This window comes from Balaenoptera acutorostrata, chromosome 13 (assembly GCF_949987535.1).
Source record: "Balaenoptera acutorostrata chromosome 13, mBalAcu1.1, whole genome shotgun sequence".
NCBI classification, from domain to species: domain Eukaryota; kingdom Metazoa; phylum Chordata; class Mammalia; order Artiodactyla; family Balaenopteridae; genus Balaenoptera; species Balaenoptera acutorostrata.
The window spans coordinates 82,146,923-82,172,612 of NC_080076.1; the positions used below are offsets into that span (position 1 = coordinate 82,146,923).

The 25,690-nt window shown below is 44.1% G+C and overlaps 2 protein-coding genes and 1 pseudogene across 3 annotated transcripts in view; 1 reads left to right on the top strand and 2 right to left on the bottom strand.

Annotated features, from left to right (window-relative positions):
- VSIG10 (V-set and immunoglobulin domain containing 10) overlaps positions 1-6,761 on the bottom strand; it is a 35,252-nt gene extending 28,491 nt beyond the window's left edge. The window contains exon 1 of one of the 2 annotated variants that reach the window (XR_009005116.1): positions 6,392-6,761. Coding sequence is in view for 1 of the 2 variants with exons in the window: in XM_007189471.2 (XP_007189533.1) it covers positions 6,392-6,470 (79 nt within the window). In the remaining variant the exon portion in view is untranslated. The remainder of the gene's footprint in view (positions 1-6,391) is intronic. The other variant, XM_007189471.2, reaches the window with a different exon arrangement.
- Positions 1,955-2,212, top strand: LOC103009563 (40S ribosomal protein S27-like). Its single transcript, XM_028168376.2, has one exon. It carries the CDS (start codon positions 1,961-1,963, stop codon positions 2,210-2,212), a length of 252 nt encoding a protein of 83 aa, XP_028024177.2. The 5' UTR covers positions 1,955-1,960.
- A 10,292-nt stretch (positions 6,762-17,053) lies between the features above and the next one.
- Positions 17,054-17,266, bottom strand: LOC103010327 (60S ribosomal protein L38-like; annotated as a pseudogene).
- Between the last annotated feature and the right edge of the window lie 8,424 nt (positions 17,267-25,690).

A 25,690-nucleotide genomic window follows, 5' to 3' on the forward strand; every position in this document is an offset into this window, starting at 1 on the left:
TCAAGCAGAGGCTTAAAAAGCACTGGTGTAATTGGGCTTGCTCACTCTCACCTTCTGCCACCACCCTGAGAAGGACATGCCTAGCTTAGGTGCCAGGGGGAGGATGAAAGCTATATGGTGCAGTCCCCAGTTGTCTCAGTCCTCCCAGCTGTGGCCATTCTAGATCAGTCTTCAGCCACTCAGTGGACGCCCAGACATGCGAGTGAGCCCAGGCAAGATCAGCAGAGCCAACTGACCAACCATGCCAGACCCTTGAGCAATAAGCACTTATTGCCATTTTGTCATTGTTTGTTATGCAGCATTGTTGTGGTAATAACTAACTGATACAGGACCCCAGTGGTTTTATTTGCCTAGCAATCCAGAAGAGGGGAAGGAAGAGGGCTTTGGCTTTGTTCCCTCTTTCCTGCTGCTCTCTCTGTCTCTCTCCATCTCGAGTCCAGTGCAAGACCTCTCGGCAGCTCCAGGCAAGAACAAGCTCACGGTGGGGACTTTGGGGCATGCTCTGTGCTAGGCACTGGGGAGCTAATGGTGGGCAAAACAGAGACCACCAGGATCTCACAGTTTAGTGGAGAAAACAGACAGTAAACTGGCAATTACAATGCAGTGTGATAAATAACACAACAGCGGCTCAGAGAAGGGGCTCCTAAGTCCAGCTGCGGTTTTTGTCAGGGAAGCTTCCTCCAGGAAGCCATACTGAGATCTGAAGGACAGGAAAGAATTAGCCAGGTAAAGGTGAAGCTGGGGTTCCCAGGCAGAAGCAAAAGCCCAGATCAGCAGCAGCACTGTTAGAAATGCAGATTATCAGGTCCCACCCAGAACATCTAAATCAGAAACAAACCAGGGCTGGGGGTGGAAGGTAGAACTTTGCATTTTAACAAGCCCTCCAGGTGATTCTGATGCTCATTCAAGACTGACAAATGCTGGGACTTCCCTGGTGGTCCAGCAGTTAAAGACTCCCGCTCCCAGTGTAGGGAGCCTGGGTTTGATCCCTGATCAGGGAACTAGATCCTACATTCCACAACTAAAAGATTCCGGGCGCTGCAACTAAGACCTGGCACAGCTGAATAAATAAATAAACGTTTTTTAAAAATTAAAAAATAAAAGACTGACAAATGCTAAGGCAATTGATTTGGCTTAAGACTGCCACCAGGTAAACAGAAGCGAATGCAGCCAGTTTTGCTGAGAAGTGTCACAATTTTCTAGCCCCCTCCACAACCAGTGCCCAAATACAAAGAGGCCACAGGCACAGGAATAATGGGCAGAACCTGTTAGAGGTCTCTTACTCATGCTGCCACACTGAATAGATGAGAAAAGTGTGATGCAAAGAAGGGAAGTGGGCTGGCCCAAAGTCCTACAACGAGAAGGGAGCAGCATGCGACTACAGTCTAGATTTCTCCATTCAGTTCTTTTCCCACCACATCAGAAGTTTTCAAAGTATGTGAATATATTGGGGTTTTGTGAAAGATGATATTTCATTACAAAATAAACTGCCTTCAACAGTGGTCTTGGGGCAATCGGATTTCCACATGCAAAAGAATGAAGTTGGATCCCTTACCTCACATCATATACAAAAGTTAACTCAAAATCAGGAGCTCCCTGGCGGTCCAGTGGTTAGGACTCAGCGCTTTCACTGCCATGGCCCAGGTTCAATCCCTGGTCAGGGAACTAAGATCCCGCAAGCCGAGCGACAAGGTCAAAAAAAAAAAAAAATAACTCAAAATAGACCATAGATCTATATGTAAGAGCTAAAACTATAAAATGCTTAGAAAAAAACCCCAAAAGAATAAGTCTTTGTGATTTTGGGTTAAGCGATGTTTTCTTAGATATGATACCAAAAGTAAAGTGACAAAAGAAAAATAGATCAACTGGACTTCATCAAAATTAAAACTTTTGTGCTGAAAAGGACACCATCAAGAAAGTGAAAAGACCTTTCCGGCGGTGACGATCTACCCACGAGAACATGCCTCTCGCAAAGGATCTCCTTCATCCCTCTCCGGAAGAAGAGAAGAAGAAACCCAAGAAGCGCCTGGTGCAGAGCCCCAGTTCCTATTTCATGGATGTGAAATGTCCAGGATGCTATAAAATCACCACCATCTTTAGCCATGCACAAACAGTAGTTTTGTGTGTTGGCCGCTCTACTGTCCTCTGCCAGCCTACAGAAGGAAAAGCAAGGCTTACAGAAGGATGCTCCTTTAGATGGAAGCAGTATTAAAAGCGCCCTGAGGGAGGAGATATAGGGATATATGTATATGTATAGCTGATTCACTTTGTTATAAAGCAGAAACTAACACACCATTGTAAAGCAATTATACTCCAATAAAGATGTTAAAAATAAATAAATTAATTAATTTTTTTTAAAAAAGCGCCCTGAATCAAGATGAATGGGAAACCATCCCAATAAACACAGTTTGGATACAAAAAAAAAAAGTGAAAAGACAACCCACAGACTGGGAGAAAATATTTGCAAACCACATCTGAGAAGGGATGTGTATCCAGAATATATAAAGAACTCTCACAACTCAACAATAAGAAGACAAATAATACATTTTAAAAATGCGCAAAGGATTTGAATAGACATTTCTCTAAAAGATAGACAAAAGGCCAATAAGCACATGAAAAGATGCTCATCATTAGTCACTAGGGAAAGGCAAATCAAAACCACGGTAAGATACCTAACACTTCACACCCACTAGAATGGCTAAAATCAAAGACAATAACAAGTGCTGACAAAGATGTGGAGAAACTGGAACCATTATACATTGTTAATAGGATTTTTAAATGGTGCAGCTACACTGGTAAAGAGTTTGGCATTTCCTCACAAGGTTAAAATTATCATATGACTCAGCAGTTCCACTCCTAGGTGTATATCCAAAAGAAATGAAAACGTATCTACGCAAAAACTTGTACATGCATGCTCACAGTTATTCATAACAGCCAAAAGGTGGAAACAACCCAAATGCCCATCAACTGATGAATGGATAAATAAAATGTGGTATATCCATACAACAGGAGTATTATTAGGCTATGAAAAGGCCGAATGCTACAGCATGGATGAACCTTGAAAACATTATGCTAAGTGAAAGAAGGCAGTCATAAAAGACAACATATTGTGTGATTCCACTTATATGAAATGTCCAAATAGGCAAATCTATGGAGATAGAAAGTAGATTAGCTATTGTCTAGGGCTGGGGAAGTGGCTTGTCTGGGGATGGGGGCGGGTAGTGACGAGTGACTGTTAATACTTAAGTAGTGGGCTTCTCTTTGTGGTGATGAAGTAGTGTTTTGGAATTAGTGGTAATGGTTGCATAATCTTGTGAATATACTAAACACCACTGAATTGTACAGTTTAAAAGGGTGAAGTGTATGGTATGTAAATTATATCTCAATTAGGTGGTTATAAAAAAATTAACTGCTACCTGCCTTTGGAATGCCTTCCCTTTTATAAAAGAAAGAGTAACAGTTATCTGTATTTGGCCTTTTGCCTGGTTAGAAGGGGCTCCCTCTGAAAGATCAGTCAGCCTGGAGTCACAGGACGTTCTGACTCTTTCCCCATTTTGGCCACACCATTCCCCAAAGCCAGGGCAAGATGAAAAAAAAAAAATTCTAAGCCACTTGCTGGAAGGCAGAAAATGTCACCTAATGCTAGAGATTCTGAAACAACAAGAAACGCTTCTGAACAATCACTTTAAAAAGCAAGTGAGAATTTTTTTTAAACAATTAGGCCTGGGAACCCAGGTTCTCAGTGGCAATCCCCACTGAGGAGAGAAGTACAGGAGAATTACAGATGCAACATGTGTTCACGAGATCTGCAGACCTGCCCCTTCCCCGGCTCCTTGGCAAAGGAATAAAAAAGACTTGGAAAAGCCCTGGCGAAACTTTAGTCTTGGAACTTGAGCTAACATTGTCTTCTCTTCCAAGGAGTAGAATGACATAACCACAAAATACACCATTTTAAGGCATTTCACTTCTCCTCCTGGCTTTGCTCACTCCATTCTTTTTAACCACTGAAAGTGACCTTAGAGATCCTTCAGTCCTGAGGGCTGGGTTAAAGGTGAGGGCAGGCTGAGTCAGGGCTCAGTGGAGAAGAATTACAGTCATCAATTAGTGATGTCTGACATGGACAAGGAATGAGTGGTCCCTGAGGGTGCACTAGTTCCATGCTTGATCATCCTAAACCCCCTCATTTTACAGTTGAGAAAATTGAGGTTCAGAAAGATTAAGTGATTTACTTAAGGTCCCACACAAGCCATTGTGAGAGCTGGGACTGCCATTCAGGTCTTCAATGCTCCAGGTCACAGGAATTTACTCTGGTCTCCCAACTAGAAGGGTGAGACAATGAGACGCAGTAACAGTTTGTGTTACTAGAAGTCATCCACCAGGTGTCCAGAGGGTCCCCGAAGGTCCCCCAACCTTAAATTCAGAATACGGACCAAAGGAAGGAGCAATAGAAACAACCATTTCCCAGTGCTGCCTTCATATTATCATTTACAGAGTTGACATTGTACCCGAACATTTATTTTTTTTTCCTACCAACCTTTCCCCAAGAATGACCCCAGGTTTACAACCTGAGGTGACAGTGGGGGCATGAACATTGTCCAGAGTTAAGTGACAGGAGAAAGACAATATTTTCACCCCAGACAACTTCCGACTTGAAAAACAAAGAACAAAAATACAAAGGTATAGTACAGGGATCTCTACTCAATCATCTGTGGTGACCTAAATGGGAAGGAAATCTAAAAAAGAGTGGATACGTGTATCCACTGATAGCTGATTCACTTTGCTGTACAGCAGAAACTAACACAACATTGTAAAGCAACTATACTCCAATAAAAATTAATTAAAAAATAATAAAAGTTTTAAAAATAAAAAATAAATAAAAAACCAAAAATACATCAAGCGAGGCAAGCCCCCGGGCACTGTACACAAAGGTGAACTTGGCCTGGGCATCAAAATAACTGGGCGTGGCAGCGGAGGAAGCGTCCCTGCGAGGTGAGCTGCAGCCAGTTCATTGCAGTACAAAGATTTCAGCTCAGGGTTCTGATGTCCCCAGGCCCTTGATATTCACAGTGCGATAAACACTGCACACAGCTGGGGAAAAGGGAATACACAATCACCTTTAACTTTCAGGGTCGGCCAATTGGAGACCGTGTGTCCACTTCTCCTCCTCACAGCACAGTGACCACTAAGTATATGCCTGCAGGGGCCAACAGGTCATGTCCATGACTGCAGTGGGCCAGGGGTAAGTACTGCAGCAGGGAGAGGGGGAACCAATTTGAAGTCACCTGCCCTAGATGAAAATGGGTAACCACTGCTCAGTTCCACGTGGGAAAGCAGGCCCTGTGCTGCCAGATCCTCGGAGTTTTCCACCTAAACGAGAAATCTAGCTCATGAGAAATTTTACTATTTTTAAATAATTGCTAAAAACAAAGCAAAATAAAAACATGGGAGAGCCTCACAACTAGGAAGTTTTGGCACTTTCTGCTAGGAAGCTCGGAGTAGGGCGGGCAATTCCTCTAGGAACCTACAAGAGATCAGCTGGGTGTGCTGGACTGGGTAACCCTAAAAATAGGACTCTGCAAGTATTCTGGCAAACTGCATCTGCTTTCCCTCAACCCGAGTCCGCTCACATGCATTCGCAGGTGAATTAAATTCAAAAGTAATTTCTCAATCTTTTTAAAATTCTATATGTTTTAGTAAGCAACACTCTATTCTTTATTGTTACAAGGCAGAGCAGAGATGAACCATTTAAGACCTTTCGCCAATCATGTCAAGTGTAAGAGGCGATGTCAAGTGTAGGGGAAGTTTTCTGTAAGTCTGAAATTATTTCAAAGTAAAAGTTGTGTTTTGTTTTGTTTTTTAAGTGAAGGAGAAAAGCACAACTTTGCGATAGTCCACACAGGTCGGCTTGCAGGACTGTGTAGGGAAATCCACAGCTTACAGGTGCAAGTTCAACCTTGGGCAGAGGGAGGAGAGGAAGATAAAGGAGCCTCGAGTTTGAGAACCATCGCAGCACGTAAAACCGGAACGCAAATTTACATCCGACGCTTAAAAAAAATAAAAATAAACATTTTACGCCTCTTCAATTTTCCCATCTTCAAAACTCCCATCTTCGATTTCCCCAATTTTCCCTTCACCTCTCCGCAGGCCCCTTGAGCCTCGCCGGCTGCCCACTCCAAGGGTGGGGATGTCTTGCCTTCTATCAAGCGTCCGGGAAAATTCCTTCCTGCGAAAAGCGGAGCTGCGAGCAGGAAACTCAAGATCCTCCCGGGGCGACTTCGGGGCCGCGGCACAACTGGATCCGGCGGAGTCGGAGGGAATTCGGTCCCCGGCTCTCCCGCCCCACCGTTGACTGGCAAAACTCAACTTTTCCCTCCAGATCGCAGCCCCTTACCTGCGGCGACCCAGTGGGCCAGTAGCGCCCCGAGGCAGACGAAGACCCGGGGCTCGGACGCCCGGACGCCTGCGGCCATCTCGCCCCAGATGCGGGCAGGGGCCCCTCGGGAAACGCAGGCTCCGGCTTGGCTGGGTGTGCGCCCCCAAGGACTCCGGCCCCTGGGGTGGTACTGAGTGCTCCTCCCAGGTCCTCGGAACGACAGAGTAGCTCCACTTTCCGCAACCCCCAGGAAAGATGCTTGGGGTGAGCCCGATGTCAGGGGCTGGGAGCTGCGCTGGGCTCCGAGCGCGATTCTCTCTCCCGAGCGCCCGGCCCGCGGTGGGAGGGCGCACCCCGCCCCCTGCGCCCGCCACCCACTCCCGCTGGCGGAAAACAACAGGAGCTGGGCTCCCTCCCGCCCATCCAGGCGGGAGCCCAACTTCCTCTACCTTGGCCGGGGAGGAGGGCTTTATGCAAAGGGCGCACGCCGGGGCGCGCCGAGCCGGGTCCGGGCAGGCCTGGGGAGGAGCACAGAAGCTGGTCCCTCCCCGAGCCCACTCAGCCGGGCTGGGCCGGGCAAAGGCCTGCGGCTGCCGCAGGACGGCACCCTCGTCCCGGCCCGCCGGCTGCTACCTCCCGGGCGCTCCGGATGCGGCACCCGGAGGAGCGTCGCGAGCCGGAGGGCTCGGCTGCCAAGGGGCAGAATTCAGGGTCCCCTCGGCTTAGCTGTTCTAGGGATTCTTAGTTGTTTTCCTGTGCCCCGGGCGGACGCCAGGGCCGCCATCGCTGCCTTTCTCTACCCTTTGCAGAAGGAAGACAAGTCTAGAGCAGAGAAAGATGATCCCTTAGACCTTCCAGCCAAGAGCAGCCACGAGACTCTGGTCCTCCGGTTAACTGGCTGAGACCACACAGTAAGAGCCAGGGCAGCGGAACTGGGTTCCGGGAGCTTTTTTGTTTTTCCTTTTTAGTTCCCCCACCCCCATCCAGTCTGGTTCCCAGAGAACTACATTCCCAGCCTAAAATCCCCCTCTTCCTTCCACACCCCCATCCCAGCCTTCTGTCCTAGGGAAGACACGGTAATGATATACTCAGGAAGAGCTGATCCTTGAAACAGCCCTACCAGAAACTTCCTCTTGAAAAAAACAAAGCTGCAACTAATACAGTGAAATATTAACTGTAGACTCTAGGAAGTGGATATGTGAGTGTTCACCTTCTTTGGATTTTTCTATGTTTGAAAATTTCCCCCTCATCTCATCATAAAATGTTGGGGAAAAAACAAACAATGTTATTAAGAAAATCATTCGTTCTGTTGCCCAAAGGCCCCTTACTGAAATACGTTTTCCATGAGGAAATCCTCTTGAAACCACTAAAAATGTATGTTTCACCCATGAACTGAGCCATAATGTTGCACAGTTCCTTTTTTTCCTCTTCTGCTCAATGATTTTACCTCTTCAGCCAGCTCCTGAAAGTTTTCCTCCTTCCTCTCCCTCTTTTGTTTCTGTTTTTCATCTTCTACTTGGTGATGGAAAGTAAAGTATGTCCAGGACGCACTGTCCTGTCTTCCCCGTGCCCGGGACCTCGGTTACCACCCAATATATATTTGTTAAATAAACAAATGAAAGTTGATTGGTTTTGATATTGAAGCTGCTCAAGCTTTCCTGACAAACACCTCACATCCTCACCTGAAGTTAACAAGATATAAGTAAAATTAATAAGTGGCAAGTTTTCAGCTGAGGGTCTGGAATTTTCTGTGACCCTAGTGGTGCCTCACAGGGGGACTTGCTCAGAGGACACCCTCCTGGTATATTTGCTGAATCAAATGGACAGTCTCTTGACCAGTTCTCCACTCCTACAAGGATTAACCTCCCACAGGATATTTTACAACAGTGATTAGAGCACCTCACATTTGCATAGCTGGGGCCTTTTTCTAAAGCAGTTTTAGAAACTTAATCTCACTGGGCCCTCCCTCCAACCCTTGGACCTAAAGAATCATTCAATCCCATTTTACTTGTGAGAAACCTACAGCTAGGAAGTTAAGCTCCAGGTCACAAAGCCGGTTGGTGGTAAAGCCAGGTCTGGAACCCATGTCTGTCTGACTCCAATTCCTGCCAAACTAAGTTCCAATCTTGTCACTTACACAAAGGCTGCCATGGTCTTGTCTACTTGAAAGAAAAATGCGCAATGTAAAAGTTGTGAGTTAAGTTGTATTTCGAGACCTTACTGAGGACCACAGCCCCAGAGACAGTCTCTCAGGTACCTCCGAGGAACCACTCCAAGAGGTAAGGTACAATCCAGGATGTATATGATCTTTTTCCCTGGGAAAAACATGTAGTCAAGCATCAGAAGATTACTGATAATTACAAAGAACAGACATCTTAAGTTAATGATTTTAGCATTTTTCTATGTATGGAAAGATGCAAGAATTTGGGGTCATTTGAAAATTTTCGTTAGATATGCATCTTAACTGTTTAGGGGCCTGTATATCCAAAGCACAGAATGTTTCCTGTTTGTCTCCATCCTGAATTCCCCAGAGGTTGCACTGTTGTGGGCCACTGCAGTGGCTAGCGGCTTGATCCTTGTAGAGCTGGAATGGCAGGCAATATTTTTTTCTTTACAGCCTGGATGTTTTGGATGTCACCAGACCAGCAGACATGGGCATTTCCCTGAGCAGGGCTCAAAGGAAGCCTCCAGACTACTCAGTGTGGGACAGAGCTGGCCCAGGAAGCACCCACTCTCTCTGGTTTGGGGAAGGCTGTTGCTGACTCTGAGACAGGACTTGTTAGGAAATGCCCTGCGCTAACATCCAGTTGTGTTTCAGGCCACTCTGGACAGTGGAAAATGCCCTACCTAGAACAGTGACCTTGGGGGTGAGTTGGGGGTTCACTGTGGTGTCTCTAGCAAGGTAGGGGTCTTTCAAAGCCCTAGTTTCACCTATCTGCACCTTATAGTCAATGTTTACCTCATGGGATGGCTGTGAAGATAAAGTAAGGGACACAAAAGTCTTTAAAGGGCTTCCCTGGTGGCGCAGTGGTTGAGAGTCTGCCTGCCAATGCAGGGGACACGGGTTCGAGCCCTGGTCTGGGAAGATCCCACATGCCACGGAGCAGCTGGGCCCGTGAGCCGCAATTGCTGAGCCTGCGCATCTGGAGCCTGTGCTCCGCAACGAGAGGCCGCGATAGTGAGAGGCCCGCGCACCGCGATGAAGAGTGGCCCCCGCTTGCCACAACTAGAGAAAGCCCTCGCACAGAAATGAAGACCTAACACAGCCATAAATAAATAAACTAATTAATTTTAAAAAAAATTAAAAAAAAAAAAAGTCTTTAAAGCACCACTTTGGGGTCTGTCATTTGAGATGCACCCCGACAGAACCTGTCAGGACTCCTAAATCCCGCAATCAGATATTAAACATGAGGCTCAAACACCTCTCAGCTCAGGCTGCTACACATGGCTGTTCTTGTTTTGTTTCATTTTCACCTCCCAAGAATTGAAAAAACTTACTCTATGTTAGGTGCTTTGTGTCCATTCATTCATTACCCTTCCCAATTGACATATGGCTCAGAGCGGCCAATTTACATCTCAAGTAAATGGGGGATCTGGATTCGGACCCAGGTCTGAGGGGGTGTCATCTTTTTTTTTTTCTTTTGGCCACGCCTGTGTGGCATGCAGGATCTTAGTTCCCCGACAAGGGATTGAACCCGTGCTCCCTGCATTGGGAGCACAGAGTCTTAACCACTGGACCGCCTGGGAAGTCCCATGAGGTGGTGTCATCTTGATCAGTCTTGGTGGGAGGAATGGGGTGGGGTTCCTGCCTGACACCAGAGCCAGCGCTCCTGCAGCCTGGGTCTTTGAAGCCATCCAGCCACCTATTATTTCCGCCCCACTACTCATCTTGCCAAGTCCCCTCCCTAGAGGTAACGCTGAAAGGTTTCTTAGCAACAACGTGCTTCTCCGTTCAACCTCTCCTGGGGGCTCAGAAAGGGCGGGCCAGTTGGGAACAGCTCAGATAGCAGCCTGGCCCCTCAGATCCAGCTCTGGACCCCTCACTTCAAGAATTACTGAGAGGTCTGTCTAGTGGGATGCCTACCATGTGCTATGAAACTATAGAACTAGAACTATGGAGGGGGAATAAAAAGGGAGATTGCGATTGACATATACACACTACTATATATAAAAGATAATGGAAACCTACTGTATAGCACAGGGAACTCGATTCAGTGCTCTGTAATGACCTATATGGGAATGGAGTCTAGAAGAGAGTGGATATATGTATATGTATATGTACCTGATTCACTTTGCTGTACAGGCAGAAACTAACACAACATTGTAAATCAACTATACTCCAATAAAAAATTAATTTAAAAAAAAGCATTACTAGGAGGTGAATGACAAAATCCTACTCATGCCTTCTTGGATGGGTCGGGGACCCACAGGCTGGTGCCTCAGAAACCAGGGACAACAAAATCAACCTGGCTTCTTCTCTGGAGAAGGGAGCCTGCTAACCCTTCCCCAAACACCACCTTCTCTCACCTCTCCTCTGCCTTCTGCCCAGAAGAAAAGAATTGAGGTGCAGGTGCTGTAGGAAGAAAGTTCCAAATCAGGCGAACTTCCAAAAAGAAGCTGGCTGGGGGACTTCCCTGGTGGTCCAGTGGTTAGGACTCCACGCTTCCACTGCCGGGGCCCTGCGTTCCATCCTGGGTCGGGGAACTAAGATCCCGCGAGGTGCGGCCAAAAACAAAGCTGGCAGGACGAGACGGGAAAACGAAAAATAGAGAGTTGCGAAATGAATCTATTTTTGACCAAAGCCCAGCGTCTCCTCTCTGGACTCAAGACCAAGAGCTTGAAGTTCAGTGTCTCCAAGTGACAAAGAACCACAGGACTTGGAAGCAGATCCACCCCCAGAAGATAAAATGCTGCTTACTGAGGCATGAGGAAAGTGATCATCCAGTGCCCTGAGAAATGGGCAACCAGCAGCTGAAAAGAGATGCATGGCTCACTCATCCTAAAGGATGAAAGGAGCCCAGCCTGTGCTGGTGAATGTGAAACCACAGATGCTCGCTGGTGGCAGTGAGGGCGATTGTAGTGTCCGCCAGTTTCCATGGTGTAAATACTTCCACAACAGCCAATTACAAGTTATCACTGTGAAGTTACTAAACTATAGGCACAGTCAGCTCTCCAGAGCCAGTACCTCTGGAACGGCCCACTTTCCCCCCCATGAGATGCCTCCAAGGTGGGAAACAACAGGATTACCCAGGAGGAGACCTGCTGGGAGCCAGTTGTACCAGATGACTCAGGTGAATACATTCTCCCATCAAACTCCTGTTCTCAGGAATTCCCTGGCGGTCCAGTGGTTAGGACCCTGCGCTCTCACTGCCAGGGGCCCAGGTTCAATCTTTGGTCGGGCGACTAAGATCCTGCAAGCTGCGCGGCCAAAGGAAAAAACAAAACAACTCCTGTTTTCTGCTCTCACCCTCACCTATTGAGTGCATTTGTCGGCCAACATAAATGTTACCTTCCTAACTCCAAATTGAGACATGTGGATTGGCAATCACAAATGCATTGAATTCATGGGGACAGAAGAACTTAGTAAGCTCAGGGTATCCTGAGAAAGCTTGGATGAAGCATTTTCCTGAAGTTGTCTATTTTTTAGATAGCATTTGCTGTGTTCCTGATTATAAACATGAGCATGTTATGCTTAGTGTAGAATAATGAAAAAACAAAGAGAGAAAATAAAATGTAACCATAAGTCATCTAGAAGTAATCACTATCATCACCAGGAACTTTTCTGCTGAGTTCCAACGTGTGATTTCTTTTTTTTTTTTTACAAAGTTGTGATGACATTTTACAGTTTTCATTCCTGCTTTTTTCCCTTAACTTTATATTAAAAATAGACATTGTGTGTTTTTGACAACTAACTATTTTTTTAACTGGAAAACTAATAAAATGCTTATGGTTTAAAAAAAAAGTCCAGATGAACCTTGCAGACATTGTGCGAAGTGAAATAAAGCAGTCACAAAAGAACAAATACTGTATGACACCACTTCTTTGAGAGGTACCTAGTGCAATCAAGTTCCTGGAGACAGAAAGTAGAGGGGGTGAGGAGTGGGTAGAGAAATGGGGAGATGTTTAATTCATCTGTCATTTCCATTTTGCAAGATGAAAAGTTCTGGAGATGGATGGTGGAGATAGTGGCACAACAATGTGAATGTACCTAATGCCACTGAACCATACACTTAAAAAGGTTAAAAAGAAAAAAAAAGGTTAAGACAGTAAATTTTATTTTATTTTATTTTTTATTTTGGCCACGCCACGCGGCTTGCAGTTCCCCGACCAGGGATTGAACCTGGGCCATGGCAGTGAAAACACGGAATCCCAACCACTAGGCCACCACGGGACTCCCAAGACGTAAATTTTATGTTATGTGTATTTTACCACAAATATTTTTAAAGCAGAAAAAAATGGGAAAGTGACAAAACAAACAAACAAAATCCAAGCACTTTTGTAATGCAATTATATCTTGAAAGTGAGCCATCTGTCCACCTCCCCCAGGCCTCAGTCCTCTTCCCCAGGGACAACCAGTCTCACCAACTTCTGGAGACTACAGTCTTTGCTTGTTACCTAATATGCACCCGTTGGAATATTACACACCTGTTAACACTTGTTTTCAAAGTTTATGTAATGATAGAGGATCCATCTATTGTGATTACCCAGATGTGTGACGTTCAATGAGAGTTTTTTTCAACATCACTGTTGAAGTATGTTTCACATACCACACTTTCATTCTCCCATTTAAAGTCTACAATTCAGTGGTGTTTAGTATAGTCACAGAGTTGTCAGCCATCACCACAATCAATTTTAGACTTTTTTTACCCCCAAAAGAAATCCCTTACCCTTTAGATATTACTCTCAATTCCTTCCACCTGCCACACCCAACCCCTGGCAAACACTAATCTACTTTCTGTCTCTACGGATTTGCCTATTCTGGACATTTCATATAAATGAAATCAAACACTATGTGTTGTGACTGGCTGCTTTCACTTAGCATAAAGTTTTCAATTAGCATAATGTGTTCATCCATGTTGTAGCAGGTATCAGTACTTCCTTTCTTTTTATGGCGGAATTATATTCCAGTGTATGGAGATAACACATAGTGTTTATCTGTTCATCACTTGATGGACATTCAATAGATATTTAAGCCACTAAGGGACTCAGAGGACCTGGGGCACTTCTTTTCTAGTTTCCTCTCTGCCTTAACCATCATTCCACTCACATCTTCTGGAAAAAAGATTGTTCTTGCTTCCTTTGATGCTCTACTATGAGCAGATGCTGGCATTTTACAAAAGCCTGCCTCTCTTTACTTTGATTGGGCTCTCAGTATGCCAAGGCACAGGCCTGGAATGTGGTCAGGTAGCGTTTTATGCCATTATTTTTTCTTTTTCCAAAGATTTCAGTCAAACTCCTTCGGCTGTGTAGCCAGGAATTCCCAACCTCTTAGGGTCCCAGAATCTGATCTTTGTTCGCTTCAATTCTTTCTCCCACCTTGCAAAAGTTCCATCCCATTTCTCAAAGACAAGTGCATTAAACTTAATTCCACTCTAAGATTTTTGCTTTCCCTGTCTAGAATTCCCTGTCTCTGCTAAACTGGCAGAGACACGGTACCTACTTGCATCCTGCCTTTTCCAGCCAATGGCTGACTTCTTGCAAGATTTTGAGAAAATTTCCTCATAATATATAATAATGCTCTTGCCAGGCACACTTTCTATGGAATTTCTCCTCCTATTCTTTGAGCAAACTTCAGAAGGAGGTACAAATCTAATCTACATTTTACAAATGAGGAAGCTTAGGCTCAGAGAGGTAAAATAACTTTCCAAACAAAGTCACAGCCTCCAGCCCATGTTTATAGAATGAATCACTTCTGCTCTGGGCCTCACATTTACTGACAGAAGTAAAAACTTGGATTGGGGAAAGGGAGGATTAAGAAACTTGTGATGAAAATCTATGTACCCTCTTCCCAAGCAAATGCAATATTCACAACATTTTAAAAGCAATTTCAAGGAGTTAGGGGAAAAAACCATCCTGCAGGTCTAAACTGGAATTGTCGACTGGGTTGGCTGGGCACAGGAGGAAGTGAAAAATCTCACTTACAAGCTTGAATCACCAGGTGGCGCTCTCAGCCCTGAATGGACTCTGGGTTCCACAGCCAAGGTCTTCCAAGAGATAGGAGTTGGTCCAAGCTGCCTGGAACTCAAAGAATTTCAGAGATTGTTGGTTCAAACAATAACCCTCACCATCAGAGGAGGAAAAGTGGCAGTGTGCTCAAGGTCACAGCTCATGGACAAAGCCAGAACTCACCCACTTATCCAAGTTCTGATATTTCTGAAATGTAGCACATAGTGCCCTTACTCTGAACAGAGCACAGTGGACACAATGCAATCTTTTCTCATGACGATTCCAGGAATGACCTTCTGTGTCTGAACATTGCTATCTGTGGGAACTAGAAGGGCTTATCTCACACACAAAATGGCCCCAGACTGCTGTTTCTTTAATTCCTCCTGCGGGTTAAGCACTGAGCACGGGTTTGGTTCCTCCTATCTGCCAGGTTTGCTTACGTTTCCATGTGTCCTTAGGTAAGTTATTTACCCCTCTTGGAGCCTCCGTTTCTGGGGGTTATTGACTGGATTTGATGAGGCATGCGCCAGTAAAGTACCCTCCAGGCAGTAGATGTCCAACAATCGGTAACTACTAACATAACTGTGCTTCTTGCTCCTGTCAATTTGCTGCTTTAATTTGTTGCTTTATACATTCTCTACCTTGGAACCCAGATGACTAAACTTATTAGAACTCTGGGTAAAATAAGAATACAGAGACACTAAATGAGAAAATTACCTGCTCTGCTGTGGACTCTATGACCTTTGTTTTTGTGGCTTGGCAGTCCTGATTCTTGGCTGGGTTCTGGAGAGGCAGGGGTTCCAGGTGGGCGCCTTCAGAGGATATAGGGCATTTGTGGAAATAGAAAGGAGATGGAAGGTTAGACTCCTGGACAATAGTTGCTTTTAGGTTTAACTACCCTAGACCTCCTTTTTCTCTTCAACATGTATTTCTGACCATTCTGTTGATGGAAATAAGAAAACGCACAACATGAATTGTGTGTTTCAGTTTTATTTGGGGACCTTATTGAGGGCAATAGCCTGGGAAAGAGTCTCTAAGTAACTCTGAGGAACTGCTTCAAAGACATAGAGGGAGAGGCCAGTATACATAGGATTTTGGCGAGGGAATACGTGCAGTCAAGCATACATCTCGGTAAAAGGTTACTGTTAGTCACAAGTAACAGGTATCTCAGTTCATGATTTTAGTGCTTTACTATGTATGGGAAGATGCAAGAATCTGGGTTCATTAAAATTCTTCCTGGCATATACACCCTATGTAAGGGGCCTGTTTTCTAAAGCACAGAGTGCCCCATCCTGGTTTTCATCCTGAATTCCTGTCAGGGTGCACTGTCGGTCAGTCACTACAGTGGCTAATGACTTAATCCTTGTAGAAACGGGTGGTGAGCAACATTCTTTGTTGTACAATTCCAATGTCAAATAGCAATGGATCTGTATTTTTACAAATAGGAAACTCCCAAAAGGCAAAACCCCAAGGAATGTGAAATTTCACTTTTCAGCGGATTTGTTCATTGCCAAAGTCCTTTCAGACATATACACCCTTCAGTCACTCACACACTCCAGCCCTGGAGTCCATCTCCTCCCCTCTGTTCCCACACTCCTTACTGGAGTTCTGACCTTTACTGTGTGCCAGGCACCATGCTGGATACTGCAGTAACAATGGGGAACAGAACAAAGAGTGGGCTTTGCCCTCACGGAGCCCACACTCATCCCTGTAGCTCCAGCAATGTCTGACAATGACTGTTTCAATCAAGCCATGGTGTCTTTACACCCCCATGTCCCCCACCCATGTTCTTGCTCTTTCCACTACCGGGGATGCCCTTTACTCCCTCCTTCACCTGGCTAATTCCCACAAATTCTTTGGACTCAAGTGGTCACCTCTTCCAAGAAGTCTTCCTTGGTGTACACAGCAGGGACACGTGCCCTTCTTCTGTATTCCTGTAGGACCCTATGGAAATTTATATCAGAACCCTTGCCACTCTGAATTGTAAGAATCACTTTACATGTCTGTCTTCCTGCTCCAGCCTGGAATCTCTCTGAAGGTATGGACAATGTTTCATCCATGTCTCTGTCTTCAGAGTCTAGCACAGGGCTTGGTAGACATTCAGTAAATGGTAAGTGAACAAATAGAGTGTTGGCCCCAACAGAAACGAACAGCAACACTGAATGTAGCACTCAGGAGAGGATTTATTTTGGCATCTCTTGCTCACAAAACTCTAGAATCTTGAAGATGGTTCTTGTTTGCCCAAAACTATCTTCTTGACAAAGAGTTCAGTTTCTCCCCTTCCAGGGGATATCTGGCCTCCCCAGGAGTTGCTTATCTTCCCTGCTTCAGGGTACAGCCTGTCTTTTGGGGACTATCTTTAATTGGGCATCTTCATCTAAGTTTATATAAAGTCACAGGTAAGTTTCACTGCTCTTGTCCTCAACATTTATCTCCTTAGTGACTTTTTCACTTTCTTCCTTCTTTTTTTTTAATTTTTAAAATTTTAATACAGTTCAAATCAGCATGTGTCGTTCATTTCAGCTTTTTCACTGCCAAAGCTGGGAGCAGGAACTGCTTCAGCTTCTCTGCCTTCTCTTTGTCTGTGATGACCAAGGTGTAAAGGTATCTGCTGCATCGAACTTTAAACTTCACATTATCCTTATTTTTCTTGATCTTGGCAGACTTGGCGCCCTTTCAACTGGCTGTAAGCAGAAAGTCCTTGATTTCCTCAATTTTGTGAGGCATGGCGATGAGGCACAGAGAGCCTGGCTGGCACCTTCGATCCAGGCCCGGAGTCCCCAGATGTCACCCAGCCTGGATTACCACGGATTACCCCCCCATTCCCCACGTAAAGCCTGAGAGACACTCACTGCCACTTCTTCACTTTCTTATGCTCTCTGTTTCCCAGCCTGCATTCCAATCTTTTCTAACCGGCTGCAGGATAAGACCCTGGGTTCTGGTATCAAACACACTCAGATTCATATCTCAGGAATTCCCTGGCGGTCCAGTGGTTAAGACTCCATGCTTTCACTGCCAAGGGCACGGGTTCAATCCCTGGTCGGGGTACTAAGATCCCACAAGCCGTGCGGCCAAAAAAAAAAAAAATTATATCTCTAGCCCGCTGCTTCTAAGCTTGCCTATGAGATTCTCTGAGCCTGTTTCCTCTGTTGTAAATGGCAACGATGGGAATGATAACTATAGCCCTTACCTTAGGATATGTTGAGAAGATTATATGAGAGAAAGCCATTATGAGAGGCTTAGCATGGAACCTGACAAAGAAGAAAGCTGAATAAATATCATTATGTCATTTGGGACATGCAGAATATGTATATTATTGTTTTATAATTTATTATAATATTATAATTATATAAAAGATAATATCAATAAAATAGAATAATAAAATATAACATTATAATTATTGGATTGGCCAAAAAGTTCATCTGGGTTCTTCCGTAACATCTTACAGAAAAACCCGAATGAAATTTTTGGCCAACCCAATATATAAATTATAATATAATTCATAATATTTTACAATTACAATTATAAAAATTATAATTTTTATCTACATTTTATATATCAAATAATCAACATGACCATACTAATTATTTGGCTTACTTTAGTTTCTCGTTTTTTAAAACCCTTCCTGCTTGTCATTAAGAAGAAATATTTTAATTGTCTTAAAAGGAAAATTTGTAAAAATATAATTTAAAATAATTCAGTCCACTTGTGGGAAGTAAAAGTCCCTGTAACAAATCTTCTTAAGTTCTTTATTTCTCCCTAGAAAAAAACACAGTTAACTGTTGTTTATCCTTCCAGTTGTGTGTTTACATACACATGCATTATATACAACATGTAAACATACAGATTTTTTAAAAAGCATAGATGAGATCACACACTATATTTTTAAGCGACTTGCTTTTTTTTTGTTTTTTTACCCTTTTAAATAAAGTGTACAGTTCAGTGGGTGTTTGCACATTCACAAGTTTGTGCATCCATCACCACTAATTCCAGATCATTCTCATCACCTCAGAAAGAAACCCCACACCCACTGGTAGTCACTTCCCATTTCCCTTCCTCACACCTCCCAGCTCCTGGCAACCACTGATCTACTTTTTGTCTCTGTGGAATTGCCTATTGTGGATATTTCATATAAGTGGAATCATATAATATATGGCCTCTGTGTCTGGCTTCCTGTCACTACATTTAAGTTCAGCTAATGCTTTTTAAAGATTACCCAGTATTCCATAGTTATTATGATTCCATAGTGTGGATTCACCATAATCCAGTTAATCCTCCACTCAATGGGCATTTAAGTTGTTTCCTTTTTTCATTATCACAAACTACAAAACAATGAACACCCCATGCTTCATAGCAATGTTCAGGCTTTGTGAACCTCGTGAGATTTCCTGCAGGAAAAATTCTCAGGAGAGGTATTATTATTGGAGAAAAAATCATGCATAGTGAAATTCTGATAGATCCTGCCAAATTGCCCTCTAGAAAAGTTATACTACTCTCTAGTCCTTCCAACAGTGTGAGTTGAGCATTGTCCCCAGTCTTTGTTAATGTTGTATATTTTAGATTTAAAAGAGAAGTGATTTCTAAGCTCACTTTCCCTGCAATCACACCAGCTTGTATGGTAAAAATAGTGATATTTTGGGGTACATTGGGTTAAATGAAATATATTATTAAAATTAAATTCACCTGCTTTAAGAAAAACTTTTTAATATGACTACTTGAAAAATTTTAGATTACATATGTGGCTCAACTTTTATTTCCTTTTTTTTTTTTTTTAGTGATAAAATCGAGAACTTTTTTTTTTTTTTGCTGCATTGGGTCTTCATTGCTGCACGTGGGCTTTCTCTAGTTGCGGCTATCAGGGGCTACTTTTCATTGTGGTGCACGGGCTTCTCATTGTGGTGGATTCTCTTGTTGTGGAGCACCGGCTCTAGGCGTGGGGTCTTCAGTAGTCACGGCACTCGGGCTCAGTAGTTGTGGCTTGTGGGCTCCAGAACGCAGGCTCAGTAGTTGTGGCGCATGGGCTTAGTTGCTCCTCAGCATGTGGAATCTTCCTGGGCTCGAACCTGTGTCCCCTGCACTGGCAGGCGGATTCCTAACCACTGTGCCACCAGGGAAGTCCTCAACTTTTATTTCTACTGGATGCTGCTGCTCTAGAGTTAACCATGATCTCTATCCTCCTCCTGAACATCTTGTTATTGCTTTTTACAGTCAATGCACATTTATATTTACCCATATGATTACCAGTTTCTTTGTTCTCCATGACTTCTTGCATCTCCTTCCTTCAGGTACATATATCCTCCCAAAAGAACTTCTTTTGGGGTATTTTTTTCAGCACAAATATGAGAGTGGGAACCACTGTATCTTAGTCTAAAAGGGTATTGGATGATAGTGTATATATATATATGTATTTATATATATATATATACACACTTATATATTTTTGTATATGGGGGTGTTATTTGGACTTTTAATCGTGGGAGGAGGGGTTGAGTTAGAGAGATGGAAGATACTTCAGTGAAATACACATCTTATTTCCCATGACAGCAAATTGAAATGTACAATCATAGTCAAGGTGTCTCACAGGAAACTGAGAAGAACAATACACCATATGTTATGTAGAAGTCCAATGTCAGTGTGTAAAGCCAAACACGTAGCCCCTCAAACTACTTACACTGTAGTAAATTTGAATTTTAAAAGTAAATTTCTTTTTGGGACTTCCCTGGCGGTCCAGTGGTTAAGACTCTGTGCTTCCAAAAAAAAAAAAAAAAAAAAAAAAAGACTCTGTGCTTCCACTGCAGGGGGCACAGGTTGGATCCTTGGTCAGGGGAACTAGGATCCCGCGTGTCATGTGACGCGGCCAAAAGATTAAAAAAAAATTTTTTTTAAAGTAAATTTCTTTTTAAGTAAACTTAAATTTCTCTCTTTCCCAAGTAGAATTCACAAAAGTTATATATGTAGATAATGTATTTATTTTTTAATATACATATATATTTCTGTATTTCTGACATTGCCCTTCTAGGACTTTGACTCAACTACAGGGAAATGGCTGGGCACCCTTTTGTTATCTAATCTCTTTGTTCACTTGCCTTGAACTTCTGGACAAATGTTAATTACAGCAAAACCTTACTAATTCAAACAAGTTGGGGAAATCAGAATAAGTGGTAGGTTAATGTGTTTTCATAAATATACAGTTGTGCCGCAGACCGGCTGCAGCAAGCTAGAAGTTCCTGGCGGTGAGGGGTAAGGAACTGACAAGCACCAGTATGGGATCAGAAGGGCCAAGACAACTGATGGTTGCAAGGCAAGTTTATTCAAAGAGCATGAATGTATATATAGGTTTAGTACAGAACGAATATTAGACAATAAATCAGTAAACCTTGTATTTCCACATAATTCTGTCGCCACTATGTATGCGCCACTATCTATGCGTCAGCATGCCTTATGGGCCATTCTTTGGAGATACAGACTTCCCCCTCAGGGCAGCACGTCCTTCTTCTGGGGAACAACCAGGGGCTCTTAGATCCAGAGCAGGCACCTGGAACGAAACTGGCCGCAAGCCATTTTCCTTTTTTACGCTCAATACCGCAGCGTCAGGAGTGCATACCAAGAAAGAGACAAGCAGTTCTCCGGAAAGCAGAAAGCTGAATAAGCTTACAGCTTGGGGGCCTCCACACAGTTGACCCTTGAACAACATGGGGGTTAGGGGCAACCCCTTCATGCAGTCAAAAATCCACATATAAATGTTGACTCCTCTAAAACTTAATAGCCTACTGTTGACCAGAAGCCTTACTGATAACATAAACAGTCAACATATATTTTGTATGTTATATGTATATTTATATATATTTTATGCATTCATGACTTACCTTTTTCTTAATTTTTTTCCATATTTCTAGGCTACGTGGTTCATCTGAGAGTTTTTTCAAATTGTCACAAATCTCCAAAAGATTTTCCAATATATGTATTGAAAAAAATCCGTGTGTTAAGTGGACCTGCACAGTTCAAAACTGTGTTGTTCAAGGGCCAACTGCAGTTTCTTAATTTCTGGAGCATGCGGAAAGTTCTAGTAAGCTAATAAAATTTTGTTAAGTAGAGATGGAGTCTAATAAAGTGGCCGGTATCGGAGGTAATTTCTACTACCTGTGTAGTCACGCAAGGCGCTTACTGACACGGTGCTTGCAAGTTGCTGTCTTGAGCCGGTTAACAGTATCTCTGTGAAGGTGTGTGCTTTACTTCCTTGCTACTTGTAGAAAACAGGTCTTGCTTTTGCTTTCCTGCCTCTGTTTCTCTTCTTTCTGGTATCGGCACAATTATTTTCCTTTGGAAAGCTGCCTCTCCCCAACTCTAAGCAAACAGGGTTGGGATGGAGCTATGGGAGTGGATGAGGACCCAGGCTGGTCAGAATGATAATGAGTGGGTTAGGACTAGGCACACAGCCGGTCTGGATTAGCGAGAGGCAGTCCCTATTTTCTGCTGGAGGTGTGGAGCAATGGAACCCCTCTTTCTGCTGGGGTTGCTAACTTGAATGAACGCAGGCCTGAAGCCGCTGGTGGCTATCATTGGTCAGCTATTGCTGCATAATAAATCACCACAAGCTCTGCAGCTTAAAACAATATACATACATCATCTCACAACTTCTGTGGGTCAGGGACTCTGCCTCAGGGTCTCTCAAGAGACTGCCGTCAAGGTGTCAGCCTAAGCTGGGGTCTCCTTGTCAGGATCGCAGTCTAGCTGGGAGAGAGCACTGAAGTGTCAGGTGTGCAAGTAGCCGAATAAAGCAACAAGCTGAAAATGAAAGAGTTAAGCCGTTGATCACTTGCTGCGATGGTTTAGGGAAGAGGCTGAAACTGGAGAAAGTACCTACTCTCCCTGTTGCATTTTCCTCTGTATGCGTCTCACTGTTGAAGGGACCCCAGACAAAAGGCTCTAGCAGTTTATAGCCCCTGGGACTTGGGGGTGTGAGGATGTAGAGGGAGGAGGGATTGGAGTGGAAAAGTACCTGGTATGGAGTCAGAGTGAGCAAGTGTCTGCAAGGTCATGTCCACTCACCCCCAATAAGGAGGCCGGGGCAGAGGTGCCTGGAGAGGACCTCTGCCCAGGACCTCAGATAAAGGGACCCAAGAAGGAAGGAGCATAATATGCACAAGAGCATGACTGGTCAGAGGGGCTGAGTCCTGGACAGTAACTCCGTTAGAGACTGCAATGTACTAGCTGTGCACCAGGTCTGGCATGGCGGGGAAGGGGGCAGCTTTCCCCTGGGAGCCCTGCCTGGTAAACCCTTTGAATTGCCTACCGTCAGGCCTGAGAAATCACACATAGGTTTTTTTGGTTTTTGTTGTTGTTGTTTTTTAATTTTTTTTTTTTTGGCTGCTCCACGCAGCATAAGGAATCCTAGTTCCCCAGCCAGGGATCTAACCCGCGCCCCCTGCAGTGGAAGCGTGGAGGCTTAACCACAGGACCAGCAAGGAAGCCCACACATTAGCTTTTAACCAGGAACCGGACACCTCATTCATCTGGAGTCTTGACTGGGGAACCATCTGCTTCCAACCTCACTTGGTGGTTGTTGGCAGGATTCAGTTTCTTGTGGGACATTGGACCGAGGGCCTCAGATCCTCACTGACTGTTGGCCAGGGGCCACCCCCAGTTCCTTGTCATGTGAGTCTTTCTATACTTGGCAGGTGATTTCATGAAAGCCGGCAAACCAAGAAGGCAATAGAGAGTACGTGCTAGCAAGTTGTAAGTAAGTCCCAGTCTTATGTAACCTAATCACAGAAGTGACATCCCATTAACATTGCCATATTTTATTGGTTAGAAGTGGCTTACTCAAGGGGAGGGAATTATACAAGACCATGAATACCAGGAGGTGGGGATTGCTGGGGCCATTTTAGAAGCTGCTGACCACAATGGCCATAGGGCAACATAAAGGGAGAATCTACTTGGGATTGAAACCAGCCCAGAGGCAAACGAAGTTGAGAAACAGGAGGGAGACAGATACTTAGGGTACCACTTAAGCCTGTGGATCTGGTTACTTCTGAAGCCAACTACCCACTGGCATCCCAGTACTGGAACTAATTACTTTTCTTCTTTAAAGATTCCATTTGCACTGGGTTTTAGTCACTTGCAACTGAAAGAGTCCTGATTAACATAAAAATAATGCGGGCAGGTTCTTTGGGTTTCTTGGGACTGAGATGTGCTGAGGTCACCTAAAGAACAAGGAGTTTCTGTTGGTGTGAATGTAAATTGGTGCAGCCACTATGGAAAACAGTATGGAGGTTCCTCAAAAACTAAAAATAGAGTTGCCATATGATGCAGCAATCCTACTCCTGGGCATATATCTGGACAAAACTATAATTTAAAAAGATGCATGCACCTCAATGATCATAGCAGCAATATTCACAATAGCCAAGACATGCAAACAACCTAAATGTCCATCAACAGATGAATGGGTAAAGAAGATGTGGTACATATATACAATGGAATATTACTCAGCCATAAAAAAGAATGAAATAATGCCATTTGCAGCAAGGTAGATGGACCTAGAGATTATCATACTAAGTGAAGTAAGTCAGAAAGACAAAGACAAATACCATATGATATCAATTATATATGGAATCTAAAATATGACACAAATATCTACAAAACAGAAACAAACTCACAGATATAGAGAACAGATTTGTGGTTGCCAAGGGGGGTGATGGGGGAGGGATGGATTGGGAATTTGGGGTTAGCAGATGCAAATTGTTATATAGAGAATGGATAAACAACAAGGTCCTACTGTATAGCACAGGGAACTAGATTCAGTATCCTACGATAAACCATAATGGAAGAGAATATGAATAAGAATATATATATATATATATATATATATATATATATATATATATCTGAATCACTTTGCTGTACAGCAGAAATTAACACAATGTTGTAAGTCAACTATACTTCAAAAAATAAATTTTCAGACAAGAAGAAGGTGTTTGCTCAAAGGGTGCTGGTGGTCTGGCACCCACCTGCAGCCCTTCCGTGGAGCGGGTCAGTTCTGGAGATGGAAGGCTGTCTGTTTCTCCGGGTGCTCGTTTTTCTCTGTGAATCTGCTGTTTTCCCACTGCCGATCGGCCATTTCTCCTCCATACTGTAAATCCTTTACCCACACTCTCTGCTGCCTCCGATTTCCAGCTTGCCCAAGGCTCTTAACGGCCCCTCTGCACTCTCTGTGCATCTTCTCCTTTCTGCATTAGTTTCTACCACTTACACCTGCCTGCTTCTCCTTATATACTAGTGCAGATTCAAGAGGTTGAATCTGATTGGTGTAGGTCATCCTTTTGAACCAGGCCAGTTCACAGGTGGTTTGACAGGCCTGTGCATTGCCTGTCAGGTGGGTCAGGGGGTGGACTCATGAGGGCTTCAGAGTGGCTGTGGGCAGGCCAGGCATTCTATAGTTTCTCTTGTTTAAGACACAGGCAAGCCATTTTTCATGAAGATGGTAAAGATTCCAGTTTGAATAATCATTAATTTGATAGCTTAAGGTCTGAATGAATGAGGCTTCACTGACTTGTAGCATGATTTGGGAGACTTAGTTTCTATTTCTAGCTCCTTTTTAATGAGCGGATCATCTGCATTGATCCAGGATTCATTTTATTGCAAGTGAAGAACATCCAACTTAAATTGGCACAGGTCCAAAATGGAATTAGCTGGCTCACGTATCTGAAAAGTCCAAGGGATAGATCTTGCTTCATGCTTGGCTCCATCCAGGTGTCAAACAGTGTCAATGTCACCATGTCATAATGACTCTCTCTGTCTCAGAGCTACTTTGCTCTGTGTTGGCTCCTTTCCCAGGCAGCCTCTTTGGTCCCGGTGGTCAGATTACCACCAACAGCTCCAGGCTGACATTCTCTCTCCTCAGCAGCACTGCTGGAAGAGAGATTCCCTCTTCCCAGTGGTTCCACCCAATGTCCTGGAACTGAGTCTCATTGGCTTGGCTTCGTTCACCTGTGCATCCCTGAACCAATGGCTAGACCAGAGGGATGCAATGCTTTGGTTGGCCTGCCTTAGGTCACATGACTATCCCTGCAGCCCCTCCTAAACCACATGAACTGAGAGTGACAGAGGGGTGGTCCCCCAAAGGAAGAGTGGGGTGCTATTAATCGAAAGAGA